This window comes from Schistocerca serialis, chromosome 6 (genome assembly GCF_023864345.2).
Source record: "Schistocerca serialis cubense isolate TAMUIC-IGC-003099 chromosome 6, iqSchSeri2.2, whole genome shotgun sequence".
In the NCBI taxonomy this organism is placed as follows: Eukaryota; Metazoa; Arthropoda; class Insecta; order Orthoptera; family Acrididae; genus Schistocerca; species Schistocerca serialis.
The window spans coordinates 273,535,186-273,550,190 of NC_064643.1; the positions used below are offsets into that span (position 1 = coordinate 273,535,186).

At 37.1% G+C, this 15,005-nt stretch overlaps 1 protein-coding gene across 1 annotated transcript in view; it reads right to left on the reverse strand.

The window, feature by feature from the left end:
• Positions 1-15,005, reverse strand: part of LOC126483618 (spatacsin) — a 410,710-nt gene that overhangs the window by 282,404 nt on the left and 113,301 nt on the right. The window contains exons 10-11 of the mRNA XM_050106663.1: positions 9,696-9,877; positions 885-1,039 (exon numbers count right to left, since the gene is read on the reverse strand). Of these exons, the coding sequence (XP_049962620.1) occupies positions 885-1,039; positions 9,696-9,877 (337 nt within the window). The remainder of the gene's footprint in view (positions 1-884; positions 1,040-9,695; positions 9,878-15,005) is intronic.

The following is a 15,005-nucleotide window of genomic DNA, read 5'->3' on the forward strand; positions in this document are numbered from 1 at the left end:
TTCCTTTTGTTACATGTTTCGAATAACCAAGAAGTGAAATATGTGATGAGAAAAGGCTGTGTCGTAATCCACTATTTTCCTTAGTACGCAATTTTGTTCCATCTATGTCCTTTTCCAAAAAATTCTGAGAACATATTTTGCTACGTCTGGATGGTTTGCAATGTTTCCTTCTCACAGCATTCAACTGGAGTGCTCTTTGAGTTGGAAATCTAAAGCCAAATTAAAGAAATAAAACTGTTACAGTGAGAGTAATCCCAGCTCAACTAAAATTCATATATATAAAAGAAAATATTGATTGAATGAGTCCACTTACACATCAAATGTGATTCCTTTACACTTTAGACAATATCAGAATGACTTTACACCTGTAAATGATGCAAGCTGTCACTTTTTATCAGAACACTTCCACTAGGAACTAATGTTTGGCCATACTAACAGGGCAGACATTGGCTTCAAGTTTGTGACATCATGACTGCTCTGCTTATTATATCTCCACAATAATAAAAAACTTAGATCAATATTAACTAGGCTCAAAAAAAGGATTAACTATAGCGCAAACAAAAAATTTTGATCACCTGCCAAATGATTTAAAATTCCTGACTGGTGGCAAAATTAACTTTAAAAGTAATTTTCATTTTCCTCAATAATTGGTTGTCTTAGTTAGACAAAATATTATTTAAAAACTTGTAGCACACATACTATGAACTAGTAAATACTCAGAGGCATTGTTAAACTAAAGAATTTTTCATTATTATACTTAGAAATTTGTGAATTGGTAGCATTTAGCCACATGTAAAGATAAACTGTATTATAAAGTCTGAAAACTGGTTCATTATGATACATTATACACAAGAACAGAGGAACAAAATGAATGAATTAATTACCTGGAACATTAAAGAAAATCTCAGTCAACACTAATGATTTCCAGTCAGGTGGTTGTTTAAGAACAACATCCACTGTTAGCTTCTGATCTGTTCCCAAAAATTCCTTATTCTGCATTTGTTTTTGTTTTTTACTGGTTGTCTGGTACATGAATTCACTGTACAACAAATGGACAAATCTCAGATCAGTAGCTCATACATGCTAACCTAAATACAGCAATTAACAACAAAAAATTACATGATCTGTCAACAGTCTTCACAAAAAAGGTGAACTTTGGGCACGTGTTCCACTTGACTTTATTTTCCATCTAACTGAAGGTACTCACATGTTTTCAATACAGTATTTATCTTAACTTGTATGGTCATGCCAAGACATAGGAACCTAAAACTGCAAGTGAAGAATAAATAGACAAATCTTATTAACAAACAACTGATAGAACACATTGTGTATCCTTAAATAATAAAAAAAAAAAAATTATTTATCTAGAAAATCCAGCAATTGTTTTACAAATGTGCCTTACAGTTCTTTCACTCTAGGGCTGAAGTGATTTACTGAATAGCTTAAGAAAATGTTATTTTCATTTGATGTTACTAATTGAGGAATACTTAACTGTTACTCATTATTTTCAAGACCAATAGTATAAGGAACGGTAGCTTCATTATATACACGAAATGCTGAATGGCAGATAAGCAATACATAGTGGTCTAGCTCAGTCATCAAACTTGTCAGAGCACAGACATACCTCAGCCACTTTCCCTCCCAACAAAAAATGTCTCTGAGCACTATGGGACTTAACATCTGAGGTCATCAGTCCCCTAAAACTTAAAACTACTAAAACCTAACTAACCAAAGGACATCACACACATCCATGCCTGAGGCAGAATTCGAACCTGCGACTGTAGTGGTCACGCTGCTCCAGACAGAAGTGTCTAGAACAGCTCAGCCACTGCGGCCGGCTCTCCCCCAACAGTATATCCTGAATGACACATGTAATCCTTGGATAAATGATCATATGTACTATGTATAGTGAATAATGAATTAACGAGTATCAGTTGGAGTAGAAAAATAGCATTTATGATTTGAGAAATGACTGAAATGCAACAACAACATTTACAAGAAAATATCATGATATCGGTAAGTTAAACAATTTAAATTCAACTAACTTCACAAACTAATAATAAACATTATTTAGCACAGATTTTACTAGTTTAACAAAATTACCTTTCATTAATCACGTATACAAGAACTGAGTCCATTCTGAAAGCTTCCTTAGTGTGCAAAAGCATCCTTAGTGCGCACTCAACACTAGTTAGATTATAACAAAAAAAATTATTGTGGATGCCTTGATCCATTTTGACATTTTAGTTGCTTTTCAGTTCTACAGTTATTAGCAAATTTTTCATTTTCTCATTCATAGCATAACTTAAACTGGGGGACTGCAGTATCCTGTTTCCACGGAGGAATTTTTTTGACTTAGCCACCTTTTTCTCTAGCTGATGTGTGTGTCTTCCCTTTGGTAACAATTTGTTTTGTAGTTACTGATCTTAACGTCTACAGCAATACTCTTCAAGATTCCAAAAGATGTGCATTGAAACTATGCCAAGTACAGTGACTAGTTCAATATTTTTCTGGTAATGACTTCATTATTATTTTACAGTAACAATGTTTAGAGTTGTACTTGGTTTAGCTTGGTGACTCAGCAGTAAAGTGCCAGACTACAAATCCAAAGGTCTCCGTTTAGTTCCTGGTATAGCTTAGGATTTTTATTTGTCATTTATCACTTCTTTCATCAATGGTTGACATGAGAAAATGCAGAGTTGCACTGTAGTCTGGAATCCACGTTAAAACTGTACATCCTCCTATAACTGGCTGGGTGAGTAAGTTTAAAGATCTGAGGAAGGCAGTCCCAAACCAGCTCCAATAGGACCTGCCTAGTAAAGCATTGTTCAAAATAATCTTCAGATTGATGACTACTTTACTTTACTTTAATAAGTGAACAATTGTCTCAGTAAACTGGGGAGAAATTAAAATTGTCTCACATTACTGTGGCCCTGAGTTTAAATTTAGTTACACTGATTTGCATCTAAAGTTGGACTGACATAATAAGATCTGCAAATTTGTGTTCTTTTCGTGACCTTGGACCTCCAAAAAAATTATGGACTTACAATTTTTTACTTCTGACACTTATGTCTAACATTCGTTCTAATCTGGCTTCCCATTTTAGGTTACTGGGTCTCACCCCCACAGTGTTTTTTCCCCTAAATGGCAAGTAATATATTACCAAATTTGGTTGAAATCAATCCACGAGTTTAGGAGCAGGTTTCTACCTGTGGCTTTGCCCACATAAGCATATGTCATATGTGTTTCATGTATATTTAACATATTTCACCCATATTTATACATATATTTCACCTGTATCTTTAGAAAATTTCATCCTGCTGTTCCATTTTCATGCAGCTCAATGTTTATGATGTCATATCTCCTGAACCATGTATCGTACAATGATATAATTTTGTAAGTACATCCTGCGGTGTATGTGGCTACTGTCTGCAAAATGTGTTATGAATAGAGTTTGTAGCAAAGAAGTAACAAATTTAAACATAATGCATGGTGTGGCAGTTTTTCATGCATCTCAGTGTTTATGATGTCATATCTCCTGAACCATGTGTCTACAATGATTTACTTTTGCTGGTACATTCAGAGGTATATGCAAATATTGTCTGCGTAATGTGCCACTAATATAGTTAGTAGTGAAGAAGTAATAAAATAAAATATCATTCTTCTTGCAGCACTTTTAATGCATGAACAGCACAAATGTAGTAAGTAATAACCTTTTTTCTTTTCAGTATTTTATGGGCATTGTAAATGAGACAACATTATATGAAGGTTAGAAATTGTGTGTAAGGTTTGTTGCAAATCATCATCTGCTCTCATTCTCAAATACTGGACAAATAAAGTATGGGTATTCATGCATCATGGGCCACACTGCTTTTTCGGCCCCACCCCCAGCCTTTTGACAGATGGGAAGTTCTTACACCCACAGCGATTCTTTCCAGACAGTAAATGATAAATTCGGTTCAAATCAGTCCAGTGGTTTATGAGAATCTGTGGAACATACATACATACATACATACATACATTACACACACACACACACACACACACACACACACACACACACACACACACACATTTTTATAATATTTGTGGATTTGTTAATGAATTTCAACAAAAGTCCGAGTGCACTGTCAACTCCAGATTTCAATATTATATCAAAACATTATTAATGAGACCCTTACATCCATCATTATGGTCCAAGAATAGTGACTTCCCTTCAAGCTTTACTCTAGTTTTTTTTGTTGACCATCCACATTTAGTTTTTCTTCGTTTCCACAATAAGTATAAGTTTATGCCATGTTGACCTCACTTTCTCAAGGAGAAATAGCATAGCAAAGGCATTGTCACTGTTTTCTCTCTCTTCCCAAACAAAAGCAAATGTCTCAAATTAAAATCATATCAATACTTAACCACCAGGGTGCAAAACTCCAAATAATGTCACTAGCAATTTTTAAAAGTAGTTAAAATTAATCCTACCTTGTAGAACTTTCATGTTTTTTCCTCAGGAAGGAAGCAGCGATTAACTACTATAGGTTGGAGAGGAGGAGCAGGTTACTCTTACCCCAGATCATGAGTGACCTGCCCCTCCTTTGCAACCTTTCTAACAAACCCTTAGGAAGGAAAATACAAATTCTGAAAGAATTCATCATCATCAGCAGCAGCAGCAGCACTCATACTATCTTTGTAGTTGTCAACTTTGTGACATGTGACAAAAATTATACTCTTTCATTTCATCTTTGTGTTGTTATTTCTTGCTCTTGCAACACTGAGGCATTAATTTTAGTTACAGTTCTGAAAGGAACAAAGCACTGCTCCATAAGAAAGGAAGCATTCATGACATAAAAGACTATCATCTCATAAGCCTATTCAGGATTTTGTACAAAATTTTACAAGAATATTGTTAAATCATATCAGTTCCATGCCTGACACAGCTCAACCCATAGAGCAGGATGGATTCCACAGCAGCATCAGCCCACTAGACCATGTACAGCTTCTGTAGTTTATGACATGGCTTTTGATTCAGTCAACCATCCTGCTGACATGCAAGCCATAGTTGAGCAAAAGGTAGAGGTGGCATCTATTAAAATCCTATATCATACATCCAAAACTTCTGCAAATTTTGTTAGTGTCCGGAAACTAATTTAAGAGTTCACAGTTTACAAAGGAGTGACAAAAGATAATTCCATCTCCCCCATCCTGGAAGTGGAAATATCAAAACCAAACTAGAGAGAAAGAGACATTCAAATCAACAGAAAGAGACTTAACAAAATGAGAATTGCAGATGTCACTCTGCTACAGAAAAAATGATTCTGATGAGCTATAGATGTTGGTATTGCATCTCACCTCAGAATGTCAGGCAGTGGGACTGAACAAAAACCTTTCCAAGATCAACATAATGTTTACTAAATGGAGCCTGCTAGGAAACTCACAATTAAAAAATACACTACTGGACACTGACAGAGAACACATCCATCAAAAAGCCAGCTTGTAAATATGACAGGAGGCATAAGATTGGAAATCTATCAATGCACCATGCTATGCTGGTAATCATTTGGAAGACATTCAACTATCTTCAGGTCAGACATGGCACTAAACCTGAAAAAAATAGTTTTTTGTCAATGTGTTCCCATCAGGATGACTTACATCTGTGAGACCTGGACCTTTCTGAATACACAAGACAGAAACTTACGACAGCACCAGAAGCATGTTGGGTGTTACAAGAAAAGACAAAAACGACACAAGACATCAGATCAATTACTGATGTCAAAAACATCCTAGAGAGATCAGCCACTATGAAATGGCAATGGGCCAGCAATGTTGCCGGTAGAAATTATGACAGCTGGATAAAGGCGGTACTGGAATGGAGTCCAAGAGATAGAGACAGATGACAATAAAGAGTGCTAGACCAATGGGACAAAGACCTACCGAAGATTGCTGGAACTGACTGTCTGAATATTGCCCATCACCAATGCTCAAGGAAAAAGAAGCTGTATACATACCTGAAGACATACCTAAAATTTATGTGAATGAGAAAACAGCCTGCTTGAAAAGGGCAAATATTATAGAAGAAACTGAATACATCATAAAGCAACAAGAAAGACTGAACACACCTGATTTCAATGCAAACTTAACAGGCAAATAAAATACATAATCAGAAAGAACAAAACCCTCATAAAAGAAAACACAATGACATCTGAAGAAAAAAAAACCTACAGAAAGCTACAGAAGAAATTAAGACAACAAAATGCCATAACCACAAAATCTGACAATGGCAATTTGATTGCACTCAAAAAAGGAAAGGAATACACTGATAAAACATTAGAATTCATTCAAAGCAACAACATCACAGTATTAACAAGTGACCAAACATACTGATACCAAAGAAACTTACAGAAAACCCTGAAAAACATAGAAACAATTTTCACGGACACACAAATTAAATAAATGACACAGAAAAATCCCAAGCCCCCCCACTCTAAAATCATTGCCCAAGATTCAAAACCAGGTACCCCCTTACGCCCACTGATTGACTTCACCAAAGCACCGACATACTTCTTAGCCAAGAAAGGCACACACACACTGCAATAGAGAATATACAAACATACCAAAAACGAAGCCAGAAATCTCAAGTAACACACCAGGAATGGCAACAATAATTTCAGTTTACATAATTTCCATGTACACACAAACTCCAATATAAGAAATTATCAACATTATAGAAAGAACTCTCCAGCTACAAGATAGAAAATCAAATCCTTGACAAAATAGTAAAACCAAAGCAATACAAAATAAAATATTGGCACAGATGTGTGGTCGATATAATTTGCCTAATATATGAACCACAATCTCGTATAAAGGAACTTCATGAAGACATTAACGCCCTGCACCCAGAAATAGTCACCACTGAAACAGACACAGATAAAAAACTCAATTTCTTAGATCTCACAATACGTAAGAGAAACAACAAACATGAGTTCACAATTTATAGGAACCAATCCAATCACCCCATAACTCATAAAGAACCCAGCTCCAGGTATTTACTACACAGACAGAACAAAACACCCATCAACAAACATAAGTACACAGAAGAACGGAACACAATAAAACAAATATGAGAATGGGTAAGATACAAAGACTGTACATAAAATAAACAATAAAGTACAAAAACAGGCAATACATAATCATGAAAAACACACACACACACACACACACACACACACACAACAAATCAGCAGATAGTAAGCAACAAATGGCACAAATGACTTGCAACAACAAATTCACACACACAGGGTGGGCAATATTAAAGAGACTAGGTTCAACACAGCATACAGAACCAAAACACTATATAGAACAGAGTTGGAAGAAATATCACCAACACTGATAAATACAGCTAGTCTAGAATATATAAACTAACCTGCAACTGCTGTATATGTGGGTCAAACATGCAGGAATTTTAGAACCAGGTATACAGAGCATCTCACAGCAATGAAAAGCAATAGCTAACATTCGACATTTACTGATCACTTAACAGCACAGAGTCACCACCTAATCAACATAGAAACTGATTTAAAAATCCTTAAAATTAGTAACAGCCTCTACCAAGAATCACCATGAGAAGAAAACTATCACATCCCAAAATCAATAGCCCAGGAAAAGAGAGAACTAAACGAATACATATCACTGTGCAATATAGCCCTCTTTGCTACTATAAATGAACTATATAAATAATACCTACCCACACTGCACACCACTCTCTCTATACACCTATCCACAACTCTCTCTCTCTCTCTCTCTCTCTCTCTCTCTCTCTCTCTCTCTCTCTCTCCCCCCCCCCCCCCCCCCCCCCACACACACACACACACACACACACACAACATACGAACTAAACACAACAAACGTCAACAACACTTCAAACCTGCATGCCACATCCAAAACAAATATACCATGAAACAAAATAACACCAAAGTCACAGCAACATATAATAGCAGTGAAAACTTTGAGCTTGGCACAAAATCATATAAAATTTATACGTAATGACAAATACAATTGAAAAATGCGTGTTATCTTGACATAAAGAAGTAAAAGCACCAAAGCATCAAAAAAAACTCAAACAACACGATACATGGCTATTCTTGGTTGGAAATTCTTACTAAACAGAAATATAAAATAATGTTTTGCTGTTTGCAGATGACAAGCTGTAGATTGCACAGTAAAACTAAAGCTACTAGCATAAATACCCAATAGCTCCATGTGAGGTACATAAACAAATACATGCATCCACTTTATTTTCAAATGTACTATAAAACTAGAAACCTTAGACATATCATAAATAAACAACATAGAATGCCTCAAATCAGTGACACACATCTCAGCTCCAATGTAAAATCACTTACAATAACTGCTCATTTTACAAATGTCAACATTTTGCACCAAAAGTTTCTTTAAAGGTTAATGTGAAACAATTTTGCAGAACAAAAATTATCATGCCCACAGAAAATAGCACAAGAAGTCTGGGTGAAAACAAAAATACAAAGGTATCTTGCATAAGGCAGAATTGTTCTCAAATTTTCTTAGCAAGTACGGAAATAAGAAGAATTGCAACATTCATATGATGAGAAAAAATAATCAAAATCCTGTCAGCTTCAGCATTATTTCAATACACACTTACAAGAGTTACAAAAGTAAAAAGTTCCAGATAATCTGTTTGGTGTTGAAAATTTAAAGGCTTTTCTTTGATATCCATTACAGTAAGATATTCTGGAAGTCATTTGCGAACAATTTCACCTTTACAAATGACACTTGGAAGAATTTCAATACAAGAAAGCTTTGATTCCCTCTTGTGATTTTTAAGGATTCAGAAAATTTTTAAAAAGCACTGCTGATGTAGGATAAGAGGCTCAGTCATTTTTGGATCACATATTTCTTTTGGCCATTCTCTCAGTTTCACAGATGCCAGTTAAAAATGAATACCAAACTATTGTTCAGGGTACACATTCCAGTGAGAAATAGTCAATGAGTGACTTAGTTCTTTTCGTGATTGCAGTAGCATCAAATGGCTTGAGCTTGATGTGTGGTTGTCTTCAGCACTCTGCTGCAATAGATGATGGCAATTTACTGCTGAGATATGGGTTGGTATATGTGATCTTTGGGTAATCATCATATCCCCCCCAGGATCAATCTCTTTTTCTTCATAGTAGAAAGAGTAACATCACAGTTTTTTACACAACCATGGAACTGAATTTCAGGATGGTATGAATGGAGTTGGGGTAGAAGTAAATGTAACACTACAGCTCCATGTGGCCAGATAATGAAGATATCAATAAAGAGATTTAATCATTCAAGTTTTTACCTAGGCAGGGGGGGGAGGGGGGGGGGGGGAACTGCTACTTTAAACAACACAGAGATTTTCTTAGCAACACCCTTATCTGGAATGCCAAGTTTTCAAATTTCCTCATTTCTTTTCCTTCTTATTTCACTTCTTTTTTTCTATTGCACATAATTTGCACAATGTTATTACACTTGGCAGCACATGTATAAACAGTAAGATGTAGATCTCTTTCAACTTGCTCCAAATGTACTGTATAGACTCTTGCAGAAGAAAAATCCTCATCACGTTTACTGCATACCGAATGTTATAAATAACATTCTGAGAAAGCCTGTTTACATTTCACCAATGAAAAATAAAGTATATTTACCTGGTACCAGAAAGTTCAACTGCCTCTAAATGGTCTTCCAAAAGCAAAATAAATTTCCACGCCTCAATTTCAGGAGGGTCCAAGGAGTGGTGGTCAACCAAGTATTTTGCAACATTATCACGTATTTTTCTCTCACTCGATTTTCTAAATATATTTCTCAGCTCTTCTTCAGAATTATAACCCTGTAAAATATGTAACATTCAGTTACACATCAACATGAAGAACTTACTACCATGTTGCTAACAAAATATGTCTTAGGCTTACAGCAATTCCACATGCTCAATCTCTTGCCCCCCCCCCCCCCCCCTGCACCCTCCCCATGCATGTAATCCCCCCACCCCTACTCCTCCTCCTTATCCCATCTGCCCTTATTAGATTACTGTTAGTGTAAGTTTCTCCACTTATTAGACAGCATTCACATTCTCTGATCAACAACTCATTGTTCAGTACTTAATTCCTGTGGTAATATTCTTTGTTCAGTACTTAATTCCAGAGACCATAGTAGCAGAGATATTCTTACAATAACTGAAATAAAAATTAGTAACAATAATACATAGCTACACTAATCTACATGCTCATAGAAAAATTGTTGACTTTTCAGAAATGTATATAGTTTGCTACTGGGCACAAAATAATAACTAACTGCATACTGTCTATTTACACTGATTAAATTGTATCATTACAAGTTTTGACATCTCATGTTGGTCTTCATTTGACAGCGTGATAGTGAATTTCATAAATCATACCCTGAAATAAGATCCGCTCCATTTAATTTTCTCTCCGCATCACATACCAGCTAAAATAATTTTGACCCATCTCCCCCCCCACTTCTCCCCTCCACCCACCACTCCCCCCCCCCCCCCCCCCCCCCCGCCACCAAAAAAAAGGGTGTTCTCCTGCTGACACTTGGTGAGTAGATTTTTTATCTATACAATTAATGTATGTTCTCCTGCTGCCACTTGAGGAGTAGATTTTTTATCAATAACATTTTACTGTCAAAAAAAAAAAAAAAAGAAAAAAAATATCTGCAACATCTTAGACATACACCTCTAAGCTCAACCTGTACCAACTTCTTTGCCTTATGGACACCTGATGTATTACTTGTCTACCCCATCTAGCAATGAGCAAATCAGTAGCGTTATTTACAAGGCCTATTTCAACAAAGTGTAGTGAGTGAATAATAATAAAGAATCTCTTCCACCCAAGTAATAACAGACGAAATATTAAATTAAATGTAGCTAGCAGTCAATACGCTCTTATTATTCAGGTAAATTTTTTAAATAATATTGTAATGTATGTTACGTAATTGGAGTAATTGTATTAGTTCTATTTCAGCAATGGATGGCATATCACATCTCCGTGCCTGTTGTGACCAGGGTTGAGCCGGAGAGCACAGAGACCTTTCAGGACAGCTAACAACAAGAATACAGTTGAATATAGATGATAAAGATGATGATGGAGTTTTTAGTTGCTGAGTAGTCGATATCATGGTTATATGAGCCCTTGTTGAATATGAATGTATGCAGTTGAATGCCTGTGATTGAGTGATAAAAGTTTTCCTTAGAAAAGAAATTGAAAATGATGATGCACTATGGAAATATATTAGCATTTTTTGAAACAGTATGACAACATCAATATTTGGACAATTGCAAATGACTCCCACTTGAGGACAGATCTGCAGGGAGACACATCACCCCTGTCCCTCCAGACATCACCAATACTGGTACTAACATTGTTCAATTCAATATGCTCTCAGGTTACAAATTATATTGTGTGGCAGAGCTTAAAATGTACAAGAGTTTAGTTTTTAGGCTGATGAAGTTATAATTTCAAATTATAAGAATATTAAAATAAACAATAAAAATATGCATTATCCTGTGTATGTCATCACATGTGCTCAAGAACATGTTCTCACAATTCAATAAAATTATGATAGCCTGAAAATAAAACGCTGCTTCGTGTAATATGGATTAGCTTGAAGGTAATACAGTAGAATGTTTCCAATGGAAAATCCCAGATGGAATAATGACAATATTATAAAAAGGATAGATTGCTACTCACCATATAGTGGAAATGTTGAGTTGCAAAGAGGCACAACCAAATGACTGCTCAACAAATAAGTTTTTCCTCAACTGTGCGTGATGGGAGATGCAATCTGCGTGCTGGGGCAGGTGGAGGCTGAGGTGGGAGAGGGAGGGATAGCAAGACAGGGGTGGGGGATGGTAAAGTGCCGCTTTTGAGAGCATACAGACACATGGTGGGGAGAGTGTACTGCAGATAGATACAGTTAAGAGAAGGGCAGGGGGATGTGGCAGGGTTGCGGGAAAGGAGAGAAATAAAAATGCTGTGGGTGCACTGATGAAATAGAAGGCTGGGTACTGCTGGATTGTGAACAGGGAAAGGGACAGATGGGTGAAGGACAGTGACTAACAAACACTGTGAAAGCAGTCATGTTACCTATGAGCTAAGCTGCAACCACTGTGCTGCATTCTACATGGGTATGACAACCAACACCACATAAATGGTCACGGACAAACTGTGGCCAAGAAACAGTTAGACCACCCAGCTGCTCAACACACTGCCCAACAGAATGCTCTAAACTTCAAAGACTGCTTCACAGCCTGTGCCATCTGGATCCTTCCTACCAATACCATCTGTTCTGAACTGCACAGGAGGGAGCTCTCTCTGCAATATATCCTATGTTCCCATAACCCCTTGGTCTCAACCTTCATTAGTCACTGTCCTTCACCCACCTATCACCTTCCCTGTTCCCACTCCAGCACTACACAGCCTTCTATTATTCCACCAATGCACCCGCAGTCTTTTTACTTCTCTCCTTCCCCCCCCCCCCCCCGCCCCCGCCCCCACCCCCCTTCCACCTTTCCTCCCCACCACATTTCGACTAATCTCCCAACTGCACCTAGCTGCTGTACCCTCTCCCAACCATATCTTTGTATGCTTCTACAAACAGCACTTTATTGTCCCTCATCCCTATCCTGCTGCTCCCCCCCCCCCCACCCTACCCCACCCCACCCCAGCCTTCACCTTAACCCCACCACCCACATAGATTGCTTTTCCCATCACGTCCAGCTGCTCGCAGTCTGGTTTTGGTGCCCAGAGACAGTGGTCACATGTGTGTGGGTTGTGTTTACATGAATGTGTTTGTGTGTGTTTTATACTTCAGAAAAAGGCCATTTGGCCAAAAGTTTACTTGTTTTGTAGTCTTTTGTTGTGCCTGTCTGAGACTCAATTTTTCACTATATGGTGAGTAGCAATCTATCTTTTTCATATTATTGTCAATAGAATTTTTCCACAGTACATGAGGCTGTCTGACCACTAAAATAAAAAAGGGGAAAGAGGCAGCCACTCAGTTATTAAAATCCATTTCCTGACAACTTAGGAAAGAGTCCTGATTGCTCAAAAAATTTAAAACTCATGCTATGTTGAATCACTTAAAATAGAGAGCATGTCTCAGTTCATGTCATTTAATGTTCTCTTATCAAAAAAAAACAATATTAACTTAAAATATGGCCAACTGTTATGATGACACCATGTGTATTATATGTGGTCTGATGTGTGATTTAAAGAGCAATGCCCCAGACAAAGAGGAGCTAAATGATTTGGTTTCATCAAAGTGGACATGCAGAAGTATGCCACTGTCACATGACTGTCTTAACTGTCCAAAGGTTGTTGTCATTTGGAAGGTTTTTCAGAGACCACCACAAATCACAAAATTTTGCTGACTTATTTAAATGATTTGAAGGAACAACAAGTTTCATAGTACAAACATAATCTTCAGGCTAGATTGGCAATACAAAGAATTTTATCAAAGATATACAAAGATATTACAGTTGTTCTTTACAGTCTCTTGAAAGTGTGATGGTCATACTAAAACATTTACCAAATGTAAGCGTATACATTAAAGTTGTTCTTTACAGTTTTGACATGTGCTGCGGACATCCTTCTTTGTGAGATGACCACATTACATTCAAAGATTGTAAAGAAGAAGTTAAATATCTATGTGTACTTTGGATAAATGATTTTTATTGTCATTGCAGCTTGAGGATAAAGTTTGTATCTCAAAATATTTTGCTCCGTTAAACACTTAAATAAACCAACAAAATTTTGTGACTTGTAGCAGTTTCCAAAAAATTTTTTCATATTTCTGAAACAGTCATGGGCAATTAAACAGTCAATTGGCCTAAAATTATAGTTACTTGTTTCCAGCCACTCTCTTTCTCAACTACCCATGACTGTCCTTATCCATGATGTAAGTGACTGCAGTGGGACTTTACATGATATCACTGAATTCTCATCACATGCCTTCTTGGTTGCTGAGTCTGCAGTCTGGTTGCCATGAAATTCGATGTATCCCATACTCAAAGGAAAGACACTTCCGTATAGACAACAAGGTACTCTGGACATTTTAATATTGGATCTCTGCTAAGTACATTCTTTAGCTGCTTCACAAGGCACTCAGGGAATATGAGCAAATGAGAAAATACTTTGTATGAGTACATCTCATCTGACAAAAAGCCCTTGAGATTGCATATAACTCAGCACTGAAGATTCTAAATTCTGTTGATAAGCAATTTCTTAGGAATGTCTGGGAAAACAATGTGACAACTTGAGTATGTCCATTTCCTTGAGGCCATCTATGTAAACCATCTTGTTTCAATCTGGAATGTTATGTTACTGAGTATGGCATCCACTTCCATTAGTGCAGCACCAACAGTGTAGGTATTATGAGCTTCTAAGTAGAAGCAAGATACTTTTTTATAGCTTTGCCTATCTGATTTTGTAATTTAATTTTTAATTTCTTGTTTCTTGTGTATTTACTAAGAGTAGACAGGTGTTTATTAACTGCACAGTGAACATTTACATTGTCTTCAGTACCATTGTAATTTGTTTTGAACACATCAGTGACACAAAATTGTTAAGGCTTTCGTGGCCACTTGTTGACAAACTGCCTATTGGCTTCTGTCTTGGGTTCTTCGGCCGACGTTCATCTAATTATTTTTCTGACGTTTCGCCAGCACAAGTGGCTGGCATTGTCAAAGCTTCACCCTCCATTGCCGGTGGTGAACTGGAGCCGAGCTCGCGGGCGCAGACTATATGTACCTGGCGCGCCAATGTCCGAGGGCTTCTCCGCGGTCATTTCCGGTGCGGTTCTCCTCTTGCTACCTGCGACGGTCGTTCACTGCAGTACGGGAAGCCAGGAATGACTGGACGATCCATCAACACCAGGATCAAAGAGCATAAGCGACATTGCAGGTTGGGGCAGGTGGAGAAATCGGCCGTGGCAGAGCA